We start from the raw sequence: 21,645 nt of genomic DNA, 5'->3' as shown, positions 1-21,645 counted from the left end.
GAAGATAAAGTTTGTACTATAGCTGTCCGGTCACAGCGTAACTACCTAACGCTCGCCTACCTTTGGCTTTGTATCTACGGAAATATTCAGAATTAGGCTCTGTAACTTTGTGTGAATATTCTGAAATATATTAGGAATCGCTTAAAACGAAAAAAAAGAATTGATTTTTTTGACCTTATAAACCAGGCTCCCCCCTTAACATTCCATTCTAAAATCATATCGAACGACTATTGCAGAAGTGCTGGTACATAATCCATAAAATTTCATAGTTGAAGATTAATAGCGAAGCATTAGGTAGAGTAAACTCGGCTATTGTGGGTTTGTGCTGTGGTCAAGTTTGGTTATAAGTAAAACATCAAATAAAAAGCTAATCTAGGCGGCATAAAAGCGGGACTATTTGTCGCACAGAATCAAGATAAAAGTCGAAAATTGGAGAAAAGCTCTGCCAAATACCTAGCAAAGTATATAGTATCCCAACTTCTCTTCCTTTCTTTCCTTTGGTCCTATTTTACAGTTTCTTTCCTGTAACTGAATTCGACAAAGCCCTACTTTCTCGTACTATTCGGCGCCAGTTGGACACACTAAGTCTTTCTCCCACTAATCTTTCCAACGCCAAGAAAGCCTTCTTCTTATTCCCCTCCTTTTGTCACCAGCAGCAGGTATCGCACCTTTTTACTTTTAGAGCTGGCGCGATCATACCTATATAAATTCGTGCAACGTGACCCAACCAGCGAAGCTCCTGAATCTTTATTCGCTGCACTGTGTCTATGACGTGGTAAGGCTCATGCAGCTATTCCAAACTTCTTCTTCTTAGCTTCACACTGCGTGGTGAACCATAGCTTTGTCAACAATTTTTATCCACTTTATTCTATCCATGGCTTCATCTCGTCAGTTGTGCAGCTCATACAAACTAAACCTTATAAGCCAATAACTAGCAAATTAAAGTAGCAAAGGTTTTTCCTGTCTCAAAGCTCAGCTCTTTATCGGCATTAATTGCATAAACTTAGAAAAAACGCTTAGACGGGTTTTTTGTATTTTGAAACTATTTTTTCATGGAACCTTTTTCCTACATAAATTTCAATAATTAACAAAAAAAATGTGTCAATAAGCCAAAATACATTAAAAAATCATAAACAAATTTCAAACTGCAATAAACCAAAAATGACTTAACTAATTGGAACACTGTTTATTTGCTATAAAACATTGAAATGTTTACTATCACAATGCATTAATCAAAATTATCTATCATTTCTTATTACTAGTAAGGATTTGAAAACAAATCGCGCTTCTCTCCGAAAATATATTAAACAGATCGGAACCAAATATGGAATATACCATAAAATATTCCTCATAGTCTTAAGAAATGCTATTGGATTGACATTCCTTGAACGGATTCAATCCGATAGGTTCGGGGAACCTAGAACCACCTGTCGTTGGAGCGAAAATTAGTACCAAAATAGAAATTGTTTAGCACTATTTTGTCCAAACCAAAATAACAATAAAAACTATGTACATTTTATTTTATATGAGGAAAATGCACAAGTCGCTAAGGGGAAAAAATCATCAAAAATCAACGGGATTTGTAGCCACTTCAAACTTAAACTTTATTATACCAAAATTTAATGGGCTATAAAACTGTGTACCCAAAAATGATTTTTTGTTTTTGCAAATCTGAGTAGAAAGATTCACATTTTGAGGAAATTTTGTCGAATAACTCAATTTTTTAAATTTTATTTATATGACATTTGTTATAGAATAAGCCATATTTATATAAAAAAATATAATTAAAAATTAAAAAAAAAACTTGTAATTAAATAAAAATTAAATAAAAAAAAGAAACATGAATAAAAAAAATTAAAAAAAAAATTGAAAAAAAAATTTAAAAAAAAAATTTAAAAAAAAATATATGTAAATTAAAAAAAAATAAAAGTAAATTAAAAAAAAATGAAATAAAAAAAAAAACATTAAGATTAAGAGAATTTCGCAGCATTGCTGATCGGAGGTGGCGAGTGAACTACTTGCGCAACGACCAGATAAATCAGGCCATCCTACAATCTGAAACAGACAAAAACCCTTATAAGTCTTTCGAAACACGAACTAAGGCATATAATATCTCTTATCACCGGCCACTGCCTTTTGGGCACTCACGTACGTCGGCTCGGGGTTCCTCAAAACGACCTGTGCAGATGCTGCGAGGACGAAGATGAGGAAGTATCGAGCAGACATTTGTTGTGCAGTTGTCCCGGTCTAGCCAGAAGTCGACTCGCCCGTCTAGGCTCTCCAACAATTGACAATCTTTCAGTACTCTCGGACCTGAAAATCGAATCTCTCATCAAATTCTCGAAACGAATTAATATAATATCTTTGACCAAAATCTACAATTAAAATCTCGGTTAGGTGGGGAAATCATATAACATAATGAGCTATGGGGAAACACAACGGGCCCAACTTGCGGTCTATGTGGCACTCCGATGCGGGGTTACCCTTAAACCAACCAACGAACCAACCAAGAATAAAACAAAAATTAAATAAGAAAAGCATTAAAATTAAAAAAAAAATCAAATTAAAAAAATTGTGTATGAAATTAAAAAAAAGTAGTTAAACTGGACAAAATATATCATGTACTTAATAGTTTGGCCAAGAGTGTTTATATAAAAATATATGTTTTCCATTATTTCTGGACCCTGACCGCTTGAAATGAAAATGTACCTCGTGAAAATTTGTTTTAAGCACGCAGAGTTTTTTTAACCACACTTTATTTTGTATTCTGTCTATACTTGTAAGAATACATTTAAAATGTGGCATTGATTTAAGTATGAAAGATATATTTCCTGTAAAATATTCTTCCTAGTAAGCAAATTTAACATTTTATAGGTAGCTCTTAGATGAACTGGATCCGAGTTTTCCTTCTCAACCTTAAGAAGACACGCAATGGTGACATGAGAGAAGAGGCCAATTCATGTGGGTTTGATTGAAGATAAAAAAATGTGAGCAATGTTTTTTTGTCCATGATTTTCGTCCATGTCTTTGCCTTTTTTGTCGAAAAATAACTTATATCGCCAAAAAGTGCACACAATCTAGCCCCTGGAATTTGAACTATCCACCTTCACTCTTACAGGTACTTAAATTAATGCCTGTGACGTGCCAGAAGCGCAATTTATTATTAGACAATTAAAAGAAAATCACCTTGGAAAATATTAAAATCGGGTATGCAAAAAGGAAAAAATAATCAGCCAAAACGTGGTTAGTTGGGCGCCTAAATATGATTTTTTGTGGGCTGCCGTTAAAGTTAAATATTAGGCCAATTCATGTGGTTGTGATTGAAGATGGACTCGGTATTTTCTGATTAAATTTTTTTATTTCTCTATTCTCAAAGGAATTTTTAAGTCCCACTGAATTTGAGCATTCGTCGCGCGCCACGGAGCGTTTACCAGTGTGCTTAGAGTATTGGACTGAAAACGTTGCAGAATTTGCAAGTTTGATTTTGATGTTGTGCTCCAGAGAAGGATTCCATAAGTCCAGACTGGATTGTTGCCCATTGAGATGGAGATTTACGGTTTAACAACCAATACATGTTTCGAAATATTAATCCTACGATTAACGGAAACGTTTTCAATAATTTTTGACAGAACTAGTAGGAGGCTGATAGGACGATAAGATTTCACCTTATAGGCTGGTTTTCGCAGTTTGAGCACCATTTTAGTTTAAGCCGCTTTCCACTAAGCTGAGAAGATCTTTCTGGTTAAGCAAGCATTAAGCAAATGAGTAATGAAATTAAAGCGTTCAGGAAGTGTTTTCTTTAGAATTGCGATCATACCCTGGTGTCTTGCGATCTCTTAGTTTTTTTAATGGTGCTAATTATTTCACAAGTACTAGTTACATTGAAAGAATGCATCACCTGACCACATTGATCTGGAACAATGAAACACCGCCAGGCGACTGGAACACAGCAATAACACTCCCCATTCAGAAGAAAAGCGATAAATTAAACTGCAAAAACTATCGCGGGATTTCCCTACTCAACACAACGTATAAAATCTTCACAAGAATTGTTAACAAAAGACTTATAGGCCACTCGGAAAGAGTACTTCCAGAGTATCAATGCGGATTTCGACCTGGAAGGTCAACAATAGACCAAATTTTTCCTCTCAAACAGTCCATGGAGAAATGTTTTGAGCATAACATTGGGCTGCACATGCTGTTTGTTGATTTCAAGCAAGCTTTCGATAGCATCAACAGGAGGGCTATCCCCACAATATTTCATAAAAGCAAAATCCCAGACAAACTAACCAGAATAGTGATGATGACTCTGAAAGAAACTGTATCCAAAGTAATGATACAAGATAAAAAATCCGACCCCTTCAGAATTAAAATTGGAGTAAGACAATGGGATACGCCCTCATCAACAATCTTCAACCTTATGCTATGCTGTGCCATCGATGAAGTAAGTGACGCAAAAAGGACTAGACATATTTTAAACAGAACTGATATTGAAATTGCTGCTAGTATGATGATGTCCAGACAAAATAAACCAACATCAGGCAAACTGAAAATTGGCGATATTTCTTTTGAAATCCTTGAATCCTTCACCTATTTAGGCTTCAAACTGAGTAGAGACAATTCAATGAGCCTCACCATCGATGAGAGAATTCTAGCAGCGAACAGATCGTATGCGTCGTTAACGAAACTCTTCAAATCAAAACTACTAAACAGACAATGCAAATAAAACCATCATTAGACCAGTATTAAGCTGAATCGTGCACGCTAATCGAAGCAGATAAAACAAAACTGCAAGCCTTCCAACGAAAAGTACTCAGAAGAATTTTCGGAGCAATCAAAGATCACGGCGAGTGGCGGATAAGATGGTACGACGAGCGAAATCCACTGATAAAGGGTGAAGATGTTATACGTTTCATCAAAGCGCAGCGTTTAAGATGGCTGGGTCACATTACAAGAACGGACGGTACGAGGGTGCAGAAGAAAATCGTAGAAGCCAGAGCGTTCAACACTAGAGCAAGAGGAAGGCCGAGAACAAGATGGACCGACGAACTAGAGGACGACATCAAGAAACTTAGGATCCTACGTGCAGCAGGCCAAAGCTCACAAAGAGCTGTAGAGCCAAAAGATGATGATGAATCATTTCACTTTTGGTGAACTTTATCAAAGGGAGCTCATTTGGTGAGGCTCGTATATAGAAAGGCAGCGGCAGTGGTGTCAAAATGAGAATTAACTTCAGTACATCTGTTAGGTGCTCTGATTCCTTAAATGAGGTTTTCGAGCAAACTTTTTTACGAAATGATGGACGGTACTGTATTGTGGCGCTTACTTTTTTGTTGACCTTACTCAAGGAGTAATTGGGAGTATTAGGTCTAAGCAGCATCGAAACTGTTTCATTTCTTTACCGTGTTTCCCTTTCAATAATATTTTAATTTTATTTGATTATTTATTAAAATGGATTTTATATTCAGGCGACCTTGTTTGTGGCCATATTTTTCTAGCTTGATGCTTTTTTTTATATTAGCCTCTTAGCAACATACCGCATGCAAAGGAGCCCGCAGATGGGGTCTCAGAGTATGGATAAAAAAATTCAAAATTACTATGACCCAATTGAAACCCCCTTTATGTATATGCTTTTGCAAGTATGCTTGAATGATTGCTAGTATACCTGCATGTCTAACCAACTCTTTCTAGCTCATATTTGCATTCATTCACATTTTTAATTTAATGCGCATTTACAATTGCAAAAATTGCTCTACTCGAAAATTCTACATGCAAGAACTTACATATAAATAAGTAACCATGACTAAGAAGGTTTGTGCATATGTAAGAAGGTAGCAAATATGCAGAATAGTTAGCTAACACAGTTAGCTAGCGCAGAGGCCCACAAAAAGCGGCATTAGAGGTGGAGTTCTGAAAGTTGAAAGTTCTGCTCAGGTTCTCAATTAACACCCGCAAATCCCAGCAACGATGGTCACTAGCAGGATTTTGCTACATATGTTTTGTTTTGAGAAGAAATTGGACGGTGGAGGATCGGTAATGCAATCGAAGCCTTTAAGCGCTTACTGAAATTTATAGCTCTTCTTTTTTCTACTCGTAAGAACTTTCAAAAGTATGCTGGCCTTTTTCCAAATTTGTTGCTAAACCTTTCCTAGGTGTTTCTTTTATTCGTATCGGTATAAAGTCTGCGTTTTGGGCTCTGAAGCAACTATTCATAAGGAAATAATCGTACGGTATTCAGTGCTCTTGCTTCTGAATCATTTCCATGGCTTTCAAAGGTGTTTTTCAGTCACTCGCAATAATTCTACGAATTAATTTTGCCGTTAACACGAGTATTAAATAAACAGGGTTTTCATTATTAAAGTCATAACTCCTAAACCCTTAATTGGTCGGTTTAAGTATAGCCAGCTGAGATTTACTTCTAGATACTCGTATCAAGCGCGTATTTGCTAATACAGTGCACTCGCGGTAACTCGAATAGCCGCTAAGTCGAACGACGTGCTAACTCGAACACATTTTTTTCCCTATTGACTAGTTTGTAACTCGAACAATATTAAAGCGCTATAACTCGAACAAAAAAACAAATTTATTTGTACACACATTCTTTTCAAACATGTACATTTTGTACATACATACATATGTAATAGTATATGTATATAAATTATATGTATACTAGTGTATTGTCCATATGAATATTTCGACGTTAATATCCCGTTAGTTTTCTGGGAACAACATCTTGCATTGACCAAATTGCTTTAAATTTGTCATTTGTAGTGTATCAGTGCATGTGAGTAATGGATCGTAAAAGGTTGAAGTGTTTAACATTAAAAGAGAGGGCTGAAGTCCTTAACAAAATTAAACGTGGATGTAGTGTTACTTCTCTAGCGAAGGAATATGGGGTAGCCAGGTCCACCATAAGTCTTATAAAAAAGAAAGACAAGGCAATTTTAAAAGCAGTAAACAACACGTTTTTGGTTCCTGGGAAGAGGAGAACTTTAAAAGCTTCTGAGTTTCCTAAAATGAAAGCCGCTTTATACAAATGGTTTCTGTCCCAAAGAAAAAAGAATTACCCAATAAGTGGACTCATCTTGAAAGAACATAACATGAAAAACATAATTTACAGGTCGAATTTACGCTTTATGATGTTAACAAATGGAATGATGGTGCCGAATTTACCGACACAGAAGTAATAATTGAAACTAGTGATTCTGAGTCTGAGTTTAACAACACAACTGAGACATGTGAGCGGATATCATCTGAGGAGGCAGTTAGCTCTATCAATAAGGTAATTCAGTGGGCCACAACTGAACAAGTAAGCCCCGCAAAGGTTAACACTCTTCAATTGCTGCGTGAAAAAGTCATATTCAACATTGCTGCAGGCAAGAAAAGACAAACACACATTACAACTTTCTTTTCGGCCTAACTTTTCTGTTAAAGCTGACTTTTTTTGTGTAACTGACACAAAGACTGCCAAATATTTGATGAAAAATATTGAAACGAATTAATTATTTTAAACATATTCATGTTCATATCCATATGTAAATAAATAAATAAATTTAATTGAAAAAATCGATATCGATGAGTGTTTTTTTAACATAGCACACTCAATTGATAAGTCGAACAAATTCGATAAATCGAACAGCGCCTGTTTTAATTAGTTCGAGTTATCGCGAGTGCACTGTAGTTACTTTTGGGCACCGAGTGCTTCACTGCTTCATTACCAGTAATCTAGAAGCTTTTATGTCGAATATTTGGTGTGAAAGCACACTATTTAAGATCCAAGCTTTAAATTTTTTTTTCCTGTTTAATATTTCTACCTAAATAAGTACCCACCTCTTTCGGATACGTACAACTAATAAGCAGTACTTTTACGAATATGAATTCGCCCTCTTTGCTTTTTATTATTGACTTTCTCTTACGTGATTGTGTCTTCGGCTGCTTTGGCACTATTTTGCAAGCTACTCTTTTTCTAGTTATTTGCACTTACTTACTTCTAACTGACTTTCCTGCATTTCCGCCTTACAACCGGACATGCAGCAATATCCTACAATGTATTTGCACGAGTCAATTTGTAAGTAAATGGGTACGCCTGCACTCGCTCGTGCCACTCGAATTCATCACTGATTGTTGTAGGGTGAAATGTTGGAAAAATATATATTTATATGTAAAAGCTATTTTACTTCAACGACAAATGAATATGAATTCGATTGTGATTCCGATTGCTAGCCGACAATGGCCACTACCGCTTACAACATATGTACACACAAGCGCGTTAACACTAACAAATGTACATTGTATGCAAATACAAAAGTCACAGAAGCACACATACACTGTCATAGTTCATAAGTAAATATCGCTGGGTTGTAAAGCTAAACTACTTGGCAGACATTCTGGTTGATGAACTGGTATTTGCCGGTACGAGGTAGTTACACAGTGGACCGAATTGTACTAGTTACAAAATGACTAATTGGAGTTACATGCAAATAAATTTTCTTTCATAATGCTTGTTGTTTGCAGTATATTGTTGTAATTAATTAATTTTTTAGTTAATTTAATTATTTTTTTCATTAATTAATTTTTTTTTTATTTATTTAATTATTTTTTAATTAATTAATTTTCTTTAATTTATTTAATTATATTTTCAAATAATTAATTTTTTAAATTTATTTCTTTTCTTTTATTAATTTATTTTTTTGTAATCGTTTCTTTTTTAATCCTTTTATTAATTTATTTTTTTCTGAAATAATTTATTTTTGTAATAATTAATTTTCATTTATATTCGCTTTCATGAAGTTTCAGAACAAATAAACAAATTAAGTAATGTACATTACCCTTTTTGGTATTGACGGAAGAAGGCATACTAGTTACACAGTGGTCGGAATTGTACTAGTTACAAAATGCCCAATTGGAGCTACGTACAAAAGAAATTTTCCTTCATAATGCTTCTTGCTTGTATTGTTATTATGCTTTTATTAATAAATGATTTTTTTTTAATTTACTTCTTTTTTTAAATTTAGTTATTTTTTATTAATATTTTTTAATTCACTTTTTTGCAACAATTAGTTTTTTAAATTTTTTATTAATGCATTTATTTTTTGTAATAATTATTTTTTTTTTGCACTCGCCTTTCTAAAGTATCAGAGCAAATAAAAAAATAAAAATGTACATTAGGGCGGGTCAATTTATATTTCTGAAATAATTAAATTTTATTTGTTCCAATTGGAGCCACAGCCAGGCAAAAAAAATTTCTTCCATAAATCGAATTGCTTGTATTATTGCCTTTGTTATTCATTAATTAATTTTATGTTAAATTACTTCTTTAAAAATTTTTTTTTTAATTTCTTTTTATTAATTTATTTATTCCTGAAATAATTCATTTATTTTGGTAAAAATTATTTTTTATTCTCTTTCATTAAGCTTGAGAACAAATAAAAAATTAAAAATGTACATTAAGGCGGGTCAATTTGCTTGGAACGATTCTCTTCCATAACTTTCCTAGCAGTTTTAGATTAGACATAAAATTCTAGCGTAAATTTCGAGAAACCTAATTAAAAAATGAAGCTATCTTGAATTAATACGAAAATAGAGAGGGATTTACGGGCATGAAGATAAAAGTAGCAAAAAGACACCACGTGTTGAAAGAAAAAAGGCTCCGAAATAATTGTAAATGCATACGTTAAGCGGAAACAAATAATGATCAGGAAAATATAAAAAAAAATTATGAAAATGAAAAATTTAATACAAATGAAAAATTTAATAAACAAAATTATACAAAAAATTTAACAAAAAAAATTTGTAAAACAAAATTTTATAAAAAAAATTAAACAAGAAATTTAATAAAAAAATGTTATTGTATACAAAGATTTAATAAAAAAATTTAATAAAATTTTTTTTGTTCAATTTTGTATAATACAATTTTTTCTAATTCTTGTTTTGCGAGTTTTAGTTTGATTTACAAGTAAACACAATTAGAGTAGCTTTTCCTACTATGTATAAAAACATTTCTAAAAAAACTTTGTATAAAAAAAATTTTATAAAAAAAATTTTATACAAAAAAAAATTTTGTATAATCAAATTTTTTCTATTTCTTTTTTGGCAAGTTTTAGTTTGAAAGGATTCAACGACTCGCTGCTCTGTGCATAACAGGAGCGATAAAAACCACTCCAACGGCGGCGCTGGAAATGATACTCAGCATGCCACCTATTGACCTTATAGCGGAAAACCTGGCAGCGAAATCCGCGAGAAGGTTAGTGGCCGCTGGAGTATTCACCTGCAGAACCTTCGGTCGCAGCTCAATAGCAGAGTGGAGCTCAGGTTGCACAGACTACATGACTCCGTACTTTAATTGGGAGAGAAGGTTTCGCACTACAATTGAAGAGGAGGGATGACACAAAGACATGAAGCCTGGCCAAAGAACTTTTCACATCTATACAGGCGGCTCTAAAACTTTAGACGGAGTGGGAGCGGGTATTCACTGTTCAAAACTGCGGATAAGGCAGCCTACCAAGCTGCCGGACCACAGTAGTATTTTCCAAGCGGAAGTTTTTGCTGTGGGGAAAGCCACGGAGCTACCCTACACTGGAACAAGAAAGAACTCAACAATTAATATATACGAGGACAGTCAAGCAGCAATAAAAGCAATAAGCTCATATTGTATTAAGTCCAAAAATGTTCGACGGAGCAGGGAGGCCATAGAAAGGCTAGCCGCAAACGGTAGGCTGCATATCTACTGGGTCCCTGGCCACAAAGGCATTATGGGAAACGAAATAGTAGATGAGATAGCAAAAAGTGCTGTTAGACTACCTTGTGAACAAGAGAACGACATACCGCTAAATACAATATACAACGAAATGGACGACTACATGAAAAAGCAAGTGGAAGCTAGGTGGACTAATCTGACCACAAAACAGCAAAAGTCATGTGTAGAGCTAATGTCAAAAAATTTACTCAATTCGTACTTACGTTCTCGCGAAAGGTCTGCAGAACTATATCATAGGTATGCTAACAAGTCATTATCTATTGGCTGCACATGCGTACAAGATAGGGATGGCTAACACGGACAAATGCAAGAAATGCAGAGAGGATGTTGAGGAAACTTTAGAACACCATCTGTGCGTTTGTCCGACATTATTAAAAACGCCTTTAAAATGTATGGAAGCCCCACTGTTTGAGGGTCTAGGGGACGTCTCAAAAGCGAGTCTCCCAGCTCTGCTTAGATTCGCCAAAAGCGCTGACATCTTACACGATGTCTACTTTCGATATTCGTAGAGATCGGTCTCCATCTGGTATCGCTAGGGACCAAAAGGTCTATGCGTGGCTTATTGCCAAGCAGGCTAACCTTACCTAACCTTACCTAACCTTTAGTTTGATTTATATATAATATAAAAAAATTACAGTAACTTTTTCCTAATTGCCGCTAATACTACGTTTGGGTGTTTAGCCAAGCACCTCCTCCTATTTTATGTGTGCGCCTTGATGTTGTTCCATTTACTTCTAAAATATTAAAAAATGATATATATAGTGCCCAATAAGTTGAAAATTGCGATAATTCCCAAAGAAGTTCGTTCCCTTGGATGACTCCCAGATGCTGTATTCAATTTGGTCCCCTCGATACCTCGTAATTTTTCCCACCCGAAAGGTGAAGTTAATTTTTTTCTAGCTGTTCGGGTCTGACAAAAATACTCTTTAACTCGTAATTGAAAAATTAAAATAAGTAACGAAATGAAATAAAATAATCAAGAAAATAGTAAAATCGTAATATTTTAATGGTCGCTTGGATGACGTGTCACACCTATGAGTTATCGTGATTCCAGTGTAATAGTTTTGTAGCGCCATCTAGCGGATATTTAAACAATAAGGATATGTCAAAAACAAATTCTTCGTAAAAAATCCTTAGGTAAAAAAATTTATCAAATAAATTAAACTATAAAATAAAAAAAAATAACAAATTTTTAATAAATATATTAAACGTATAATTTTTAAAAAGAAAATTTCAGTAATTCGAAAAACTTAAATTTGTTAGATAAGAAAAAGATTTGTGGGTAACACTTTAATTTACAAAAAAAGATTTTTTTACGCTTCAATAGCTATTTTTAGCTATTTTTAATTATTTTCCCAACTCAACCAAAACTGGTGATTTTTGGCCCAAGTTGGACCAGATTTTTTTTTGTCTATTATCAAATAGTTTAGTAACTGTGGCAATGTTGATGCAGAGGTTAACTAAAGTTCACTAAATAGTATGATGCTCATGCATAGGCCATATCGCAGGGCATAGCCTTTTTAGAATACCAGTTGCTAGCACTGAAAAGCGATAGGCCACGAACTACTTCAGCAGCAAAGCAAACTGGTAATAAAGTAGTTGAGAACTCAGAACTGTGAGTTTGACTGCAGGAGCATAAGTGAATATGCTTCTGTGTATGTATGTATGCCCAAATATGCTGAATTGTGATTTGTAAACGTATTCGTACTTGAAAGTGAAATGAAGCTGAAAATGATTTTCCATTCGAAATGCATTTGAAAGCACACTCTACTCGCAATGCACTCAGCCGAACAGACACACACACATGCATACATGCATATGCACATTCACTTCAAAATACACCTATGAGCACACATGCACCACCAAAAATCCAAATACGTGCTGGCAATTTTTTTTTTTTTTTTACTTTTTTGCGCTTTAATCTTTGGGTGGGCGGAAATTTCCAATGAAAAATGTTTCTGGCACAAATACCTCTTCATATGCTTTTGCCCATACTCGTCGTGTACCTACACACATATGTACATATTTAGTACTTATGCATGTATGAGTGTACATTCGTGCGTGCACCATTTGGCTTTTGTAGTCTCCATCAGGCGTCGACTTATTGAGTTTTACTCTGTTGGTGCATAAGTTGCATGTAGCAAGCAGCAAAAATCGTATGTTGCATGCATGCCAAATTTCGACCAAAGCAGATTTCAATTGCAGTAATACAAAGGCGCTTACATGCGAGCATTTTCAGCTTCTCTATATGGGGAAGTACATACGTGTGTATGTATGTATGTGTGCGTGTTTGGGAAAAGTATTCGTTATTTGCATCCATTCCGCTTACGGGAAATTGTGGGCTATATTTTGATTTACAAATTTTTTTTTTCTTCAATGACTTTTTGGGTCTGTTGGTGCAACAAGCTACAACGGAGTTTGTAAATTGCAATTGTTTTCTTTTTGCCTTTAGAATTTTCGAAAAGCTTTCAAATTTCGGGGTTATTTAGAAATATTTTTTTTATGGAAAATATGGTGGCACCAAATATTTCCAAATAAGAAAACATGAAGGAAAAAATATCACAAATTAAAAAATTTCAATTTTTTACAGCCTAGTCCGATTTCTCTTAATTGTAGTCTTAGTTTTAATATTTTATATTGGAAAAATATGTAGACGACACCCATAAATTTAAGTCGGCTTTATTTTCCTAGTTTTGATTTTCTGAATAAACGTTTTTTTAAGATGTGAGAGGTAGTTAGTTTGATCATTTCCGAATAGAAATATCGTGAAATTATTGATTTAATTGATTTATTTATTTATTGATTTATTGATTTTAAGTCGCTTTTACTACATAGGTAGAAAGGCAGTTTGTGCTTTTAGCAAAATAACCACCGGGGTAGCTAGGTTAAAATACCATTTTGGGTACTTTTAATTAATTTAAAAGTATTTGTAGAACAAGATCAAGACACTCGCCGCAAATAGGAGGAGGAGCTCGGCCAAACACCCAAAAAAGTGTAAGCGTCAATTATATACCTATATATATATAAATATATGTAATGGTGTTTTATTTCAATTTATTTGATTTGATTTCGTTTCATTCTAATTAATTTGTTTTGATTTAATTTTATCTTACTTTATTTTATTTAATTTTTTTTTCTCATTATATTTTATTTTATTTTATTTCATTTTGATATCCTAAATGCTGGAAATGTTTGTATCTAATATCATCAAAAATTAATTGACTGCTTACAAACAAATAGTTTTGCTGGTCTTACTTCATTTTATTTAATTTTTTAATTTTTTTTTTATATTCCTTTAATATTGTTTTAAGTTTTTTACATTTTGTTATTTTTTAAATATTTTTTTGTAAAGGTCCGCCATATAACTTTACGGAACTAAAAATGCTATAAAAAAGAAACTACTCAATATTTTTCCAAACTGTTTTCTTTTATTTTGAAGTATTGTACAATCCTTCCGGTTAATGATGGAACACAACTTCATTCATATGGCTGCCTCGGCTAGCCATGCACCATCCCATACGATCGGTCCAATTTTTCAACACATTTTCGATTGTATGCGTCGTCTCAATGATGTCTCCGAAATGTCCAATTGTTGAGAACGACGGTGAACTGATGTTCCTGGTGATTCACGAACACTCTCGGCCACAGAAGCAATATTTTCGGGTGTACGCACGGTTTTTGGTCGGTCACGCGTTGGTTTGTCAATAAGCAACCCAGTTTCTCTTACTTTTTTCGCAAAGTAACGCACATACGCTTCATTCGGTGTTTTTCTTCTTCCTATTGCCGTACGTAATTTTCGTACACATTCTGCAACATTACCATGATTTTCAAAGTAATGTCGCAATATTTCCTAGCGTTCTTTGAGCGTATACACAACCATTTTCGTTCAGCGGAAGAACAAAACTAATTTTCTGTCAAATCAGATGACAGCTAGTTCAAATCCGTAACGATAGATGGCGGGCGCTGTACATTTTTTTATATAATATTTCTTATTTTATTTCATTTTTTTATTTATCTTACCTTATTTTATTTATTGTTACTTTTTTTAGCAAATTTTTTATTTATTATGTTTTTGTTTTCGTTTATTTTTTTAATTTAATTTGCGTGTTTTTTATTTTATTTCTTTTACCTTATTTAAGTTAATTTTATTTTATAAAACCTTATTTTAATTTATTTTACAATATAATATTTTTATTTCAATTTATTTATTTAATTTTTTTTTTATATCACTTTGCTTGTTTTTTTTTTATTTGGCTTATTTTATTTTGTGTTATTTGACATAATTTCATAAAAAACATTTTTAATTTAATTGAATTTCTTTTTATTTTTTTACAATGATTACAAACAAGGGGAGATCGTTTAGTACATAAAAACTGAATTTATCATAACTGTGGCGGCGACATTGATTAGGTGTGTGACATTAAGACCCGCTCACCCGCGAAAAAAATTCAAAATATTAAAACAAAAACAAAAAAATTACAAAAGAAAAACAAGGCAACAGAAAACCAAACGACATAAGACAAAAAAAAACAAAACAAGGTTATTTTATTTTATTTCTTGAATGCGTGTAATGTTTGTTCTCCTTCACAAATACAACAACAAAAAAAAATAATATAGAAAATTAAAAAAATAAAAATTAAAGAAGACAACAAAGAAACCAAATGTCAAAAAAACACAAAACCGGGTAATTTTATTTTATGCCCTAAATGCTTGTAATGTTTGTTTTTCTTCACAAATATACATAAAAAATATGTACGTGTACTGGAAAAAACAATTTTGTTGCTCTCACTTTACTTTATTTATTTTACATCTTTATTTTTCTTTTATTTTATATTCTTAATTTGATTTGTTTTATTTTATTTATTTCCATTTTATCTTAATTCATTTTGTTGATTTATTTTATTTATATTCCTTTTTTATTTTAATTCCATTCCAGTCCATGCAAGCCATGGGGCATACTTTCTATGACGGCAGCTCGATGGTATGTGAGCAAAGAAAACAAAGCAAAAAAAAAAAAAAAAAAATATTAAAAATAAATAAATTAAAACAAACCAAAAAAATTAAAAATAGATAAATAAAAACACAAAATATTTAATTAATTTTACTTAATTTTATGTCGCAACATCCAGATAATATTTGTTATTTTTATAATTTTTTTTATATAATCTTTTTTTATTTTCTTTTATTTACGTATTTCCTAACTAAGGTAAAATAGTTTATTTTGTTGATTTAATTTATTTCATTTTATTTTAGTTTTATTTTATTTGAATTTATTTAATTTTCTAAACGATTCCGAACGGGACATTTTCGAGGGGCTTTTTTTAGTCAAGCAAGCCATGGGACATATTTGATGTGGCGGCGGCCTTGATGATATGAGGGAAAAAAAATCAACGACAAACAAAACAAAACACAAAAATAGAAACACTTCGAAAACAAGTTTTATTTTATTTAATTTTGCTCTATTTTATTTTATGCCTCAAAAATTTTAAATGTTCGTTATTCTTCATTTAATGTTTTATTTAATTTTTTTTTGTTTGGTTATTTTTTTAAATTCGATTTAACTTAGTTTCTTCGTCTATTTTCATTTATTTTACTTATTTCCATTTTCTTTACTTTATTTTGTTGATTTATTTTATATTATTTTTATTTTTATTTACTTCATTTTCAAAACGATTCCAAACGAGATTTTTTTTCTGCAACCCAATCTGCAACAACGGCCTTGCTGATATGTGAGGCAAAAAAAACAAACAAAAACAAAGCAACAAACAAAAACACAATCAAAACAAAAACAAAACAAAAGAATAAAAAACAAAAAAGGAATAAAAAAAACAAAAAACATCACAATTTTTATTTAATTTAATTTTACTTTATTTTATGTCTCAAATGCTCAAATTGTTTGTTAATCTTTTCTAAATTTTTAGTTAAATTCTTTTATATTATTAGTTTAGTTTAAATTATTCTTTGAGTTTTTTTATATATTCATATTTTCTTTCTATTATCCGATATGTGAGGTAAAACAAAAAAAGCACAACAAAAAAGGTACGACAAAAATATTATTGTTTTTTAATTTAATTCTATTTTATTTTGAGGCTCAAATTTGTTCTCCTCATCTCAATTTTTTATAATCTTTTTTTAATTTTGTTAAGCTTAGTTGTTATTTAGTTGAGTTTACATATTTATTTCCATTTTGTCTTACTTCATTTTATTGATTTATTTTATTTTAATTTATTTCATTTTATTTTATTACATTTTTTATTCTATTTGTTTGGTTTTATATTTTTCACATCTGACGTTAAAGTTCATTTTTTCTATTCACTCACCCGATACAAATGAAATTTCCGACAGCATAATCCATTTCACAGCAAAATATAAATTGATTTTCAAATATCTACCAACACGATGATGCAATTTGATGGTGACATCTCGCGCGTGATCCATTATGGTGTCTGGCATGTAAGAGAATTGCACCGGTTCACCGGAGAAATGACGGCCACCGATGCTAAAGAAGACTTTAGCGCGCACGAATACCTGAAAATGGATATGAAAAATGAGGAAAAAAAAGTAAAGAGAAAATTGATGGAAAAATATTGGAATATTATTTTCATATCCTTTTAATTTACTATTTGGTATTTAAAGGCGTTTGCAAAAAATTTAAAAAATAATGTTTTGAAATTTGTTGGAGTACTACTTTAAATTTGCTACTATTCATTTTCACAAGAATTTTTTCGTTATTAATTTTCATGCTGCCGGAGGCTGCTTGTAATCCTTAAAAAGCTGTTTAAGTTTTCTATAAATTATTTTGTTATGGTGAGCTCGTATGAGCGTCGCTTTCGTTTATTAATCAAGAAATAATTAACTTTTTAAAAACACTTTAACTACTCTTACCTGTACATCCTTTGTGAACATATTATTCGTGTGCAAAATAATTGCACTAAAATTTCGTACTGCATCGAATTCGAAAACAATTTCCACAGGCTTGCCATTTAAATCAGGTGTATCATTCCGCCAGCCAATCCACTCGTAACCTGGAAATAGGAAAAAGTAATATAAAGTATAAGTAAAAGGTGGCACAAAATTAATCACCCTATCGGAGGGTTTGTAATTTTTGCAATTGGCGTTGTACGTCAATCATATTTGGCACTTGTGAACTACTCATAGACAGCTAAAGTATACAAACAGATAAGCAATGACACGAAAAGTCGAAATAGTAAAGATATCCATCACTCGAAATACTTTTTTTCAGTGAAAAAGTTGCGCTCTAAAATTAAGATAATTGAAAACGTGTTGACTGAATAGTACTTTTTGATTTTAATTAATAGGTCTATTTATAAGTTCGTGCGGTTTTACAACAGATGGCGTAACTTGATTATTATTCCATCGATCCACATTTCCAAACATTCATTGGAGAGCTACTGTCGTAAGGCACAAACGTCAGTATAAGTTTTTTATTTGAAGCGTAAACAACAATATTTTTACCACACTTGAAAATGTCGAATTTCGTGCCAAATAATGTGTTTTTGCGGGGAATTCTTCTTCATTATTTTAATATGAAGAAAAAAGCAGCCGAAAGTCATCGTATCTTGGTGGAAGTTTATAGTGAGCATGCTCTATCTGAGCGAACGTGCCAGAAGTGGTTTGCACGCTTTAAAAGTGGTGATTTTGGCTTGGAAGACGAAGAACGCGAGGGTGCGCCGCCAAAGTTCATGGATACCGAATTGGAGGAATTGCTCGATCAAGATCCGGCTCAAACGCAAGAAGAGGTTGCAAAAACTTTGGGAGTTGATCAATCAACCATTTCCAAACGTTTAAAAGCCATGGGAATGATCCGAAAGGTAGGCCATTGGGTGCCGTATGAATTGAAGCCAAGAGACGTTGAACGCCGTTTTATGGCATGCGAACAACTGCTTCAACGGCACAAAAGAAAGGGTTTTTTGCATCGAATTGTGACTGGCGATGAAAAGTGGGTCCATTACGACAATCCAAAACGTCGGGCAACGTATGGATACCCTGGCCATGCTTCAACATCGACGTCGGCGCAGAATATTCATGGCCTGAAGGTTATGCTGTGTATCTGGTGGGACCAGCTGGGTGTTGTGTATTATGAGCTACTGAAACCGAATGAAACGATTACGGGGGATGTCTACCGACGACAATTGATGCGTTTGAGCCGAGCACTGCGAGAAAAACGGCCGCAATACGCCGATAGACACGACAAAGTTATTTTGCAACATGACAATGCTCGGCCACATGTTGCACAAGTGGTCAAAACATACTTAGAAACGCTCAAATGGGATGTCCTACCCCACCCGCCGTATAGTCCAGACCTTGCGCCATCCGATTACTATCTCTTCCGATCGATGCAACATGGCCTGGCTGACCAGCACTTCCGTAATTACGATGAAGTCAAAAAATGGATCGATTCGTGGATTGCGGCAAAACCGACCGAATTTTTCACAAAGGGAATCCGTGAATTGCCAGAAAGATGGGAAAAAGTAGTAGTAAGCGATGGACAATATTTTGAATATTAAATTTGTAACCATTTTACGTCAATAAAGTTTCAAATTTCGAAAAAAAACCGCACGAACTTATTCATAGTCCTATTAGAAATTCTATTTTGATTCGTGACAGTATCCATTCGAGTAAAAAATCTCTACATCTGCTCAATGTCATCTTATAATCATTAAAGATTTGATGAGCTGAACTGTTGGCAAAAGCGCTAAAGACAAATAAACGGTGTAAGCTCCTAGCAACGGTAGAACGAACGGCACCTCTGAAAGTTGTGTCTGCCTACCGCACAGCATCAAGGTCAGCTATCCAAGTGATAAGCGGTTCAATAAAGATAAATTTACTAGCCTTTAAGAGGAAAAAATATTAGCAGAAGTAATGTAAAGTCTTCAAGTATGTCCGGACAACTTTGGAGGACAATGGCAAACAGTCGAGTGGATTTTGGGCAGACCATCTTCTCATAAAAATCAAATGTCCGGCATGCACAAGGACAACATCAGGGCGCACGCTATAGATTAGAGAAGAATCTGGGTCTAAAATCTAAAACAGACAACAACAACTACATCAAAACGCACATCATACGCCGATTATAGGCGAAACTGTGCCTAATAAAGGGTGGTTAAATTTCAAGGGCCGATGTTGAATTTGAACCACACCTAAGCGTCAACGACATCGTTGGACTTCTTTCTTTGGGGTTATTTGAAAAAAAAAGGTGTACGTCGATAAGCCAGCAGCAATTTAAGAGCTAAAGTATGAGATAATTCGGCACATTAACGACATAGAACCTCAATTATGCCACAGCGTCATCGAAAATTTGGACCATCGGATGGAGGTGTGCCGCCGGCGCGGCAGCGGCGACTATTTGGCCGATATTTTATTCCATACGTAATTGAGCCACACCAATATTATCATAATAAAGAGAAATGATAATAGTTTCTTAAACAAATGTATTTTATTCAAAATCAACTCCGGCCTTTGAAACTTAACCACCCGTTAGCTTAAAAGGAACACAACTGCTTTAGAAAACTATGGCACAGATAGCTATTGACAAATTTTGGCGTTTTTTCCATTTAATTTTAATATTTCTTTTATGAAAACATAGTTTATTCTGCTATAAAAGCCATATAAATTCAAGTTTCAAATGTGGTGTGAACTTAAAAAAAATTTAGCAAATTTTCAGCAAAATATCGCACTTTTTCCTCCGAATTAAAAAAGTTGCAGATACGCAGCTGAGGGGCTATTAGCTCCATTGAATTTGGGTATAAGTGCAAGTTTTAAGTGCCTAAAAGTTTGATTTTGGTCCATGTTTTTTTATTTGCTAATGGTATTGCCTATTTTCTTCCATATGAGAAAAAATTCGAGCACACTTTTGTGATACAAAAGCGGACGAAGAATACGAAGATCTAAAAATATACTTAAACATTTCACTTGCTTATAGCAAAAGCAATGTGTAAATAATTTTTATTAAAATTAGTTAATTCTTTTTCTTCATTTCTTAACTTTAAGTGGACCCGGTGGTGTAGAACACGAAAATTTCACGTATTTTCATGATTCCATTTGTCATTAAAAACAAAAAATAAAAAATAAAAACGATATTTAAACTTTTCTTGTTTATTACTACATCTATTGAGCATACAATTTAAAAAACAAAAAAAAAATATTTTTTATTATAAAAATGCCGCTGAAGATGACGCTCTCGAAAACTCGGACCCGTACGGCGCAGGTGATTTCGAGACTTCTACTCATCTGAAGCACACAATTCAAGAAGACTCTTAATTAGAAAGAGGTCGGAACTAGCACAAATCGAAAAACTTAAAAGTGACAAAAAGGCGCGGTTTTGAAAAAAACTTCGTAAAATCGGGTATTTTTCCACTACATAGTTTTTCAATGTAAAAAATAGGAAATTATTTAAATAAAATTATGATTCTAGTTCCTACGATAGCCATACATGTTGTGAACAACGTATTAAAATTTCAAGTGATTCGGTTAAATTTTTTTTTTATACCCGCCGTGCCGAAAAAAGTCGTTTCGAGATAAATGACTTTAAAGTTTGATGTACAGGAGCGCGCAGACCGCTGTCTACCTAGTTAATGGGCTGCTAATGGGAAGCTATAATATTGGGAACTGTAGTATGGAAATTTCACAGTATATTCTTAAGATACTATACTTTTGAAATATCAGAAAAAAAATCGACTTTTTTTTTTATTTCGACACCACCGGGTCTCCTTTAAGTAAAATAGAAAATAAGTTTCTAGCGGCAGTGGAATCGTAGTGAGGAGTGTGTGTTTATTCTAGTTTCCAAAAAAAAAAAAATATATAAAATATTTCAAATACGTATTTAAATAAATAAACACTTCTGTTAGGCGTTTGGCCAAGCTCCTCCT

The 21,645-nt window shown here is 33.2% G+C and overlaps 1 protein-coding gene across 3 annotated transcripts in view; it reads right to left on the bottom strand.

The window, feature by feature from the left end:
- Positions 1-21,645, bottom strand: part of LOC128864940 (uncharacterized) — a 271,539-nt gene that overhangs the window by 36,968 nt on the left and 212,926 nt on the right. For all 3 annotated transcript variants that reach the window (XM_054104726.1, XM_054104725.1, XM_054104727.1), the window contains 2 exons: positions 17,642-17,781; positions 17,077-17,284 (listed from right to left, as the gene is read on the bottom strand). In XM_054104726.1, the coding sequence (XP_053960701.1) occupies positions 17,077-17,284; positions 17,642-17,781 (348 nt within the window). The remainder of the gene's footprint in view (positions 1-17,076; positions 17,285-17,641; positions 17,782-21,645) is intronic.

Source organism: Anastrepha ludens, chromosome 5, assembly GCF_028408465.1.
Source record: "Anastrepha ludens isolate Willacy chromosome 5, idAnaLude1.1, whole genome shotgun sequence".
Lineage (NCBI taxonomy): Eukaryota > Metazoa > Arthropoda > Insecta > Diptera > Tephritidae > Anastrepha > Anastrepha ludens.
Note: the sequence above shows the minus strand (reverse complement) of the source record. Positions and strands in the feature narration are given on the sequence as shown.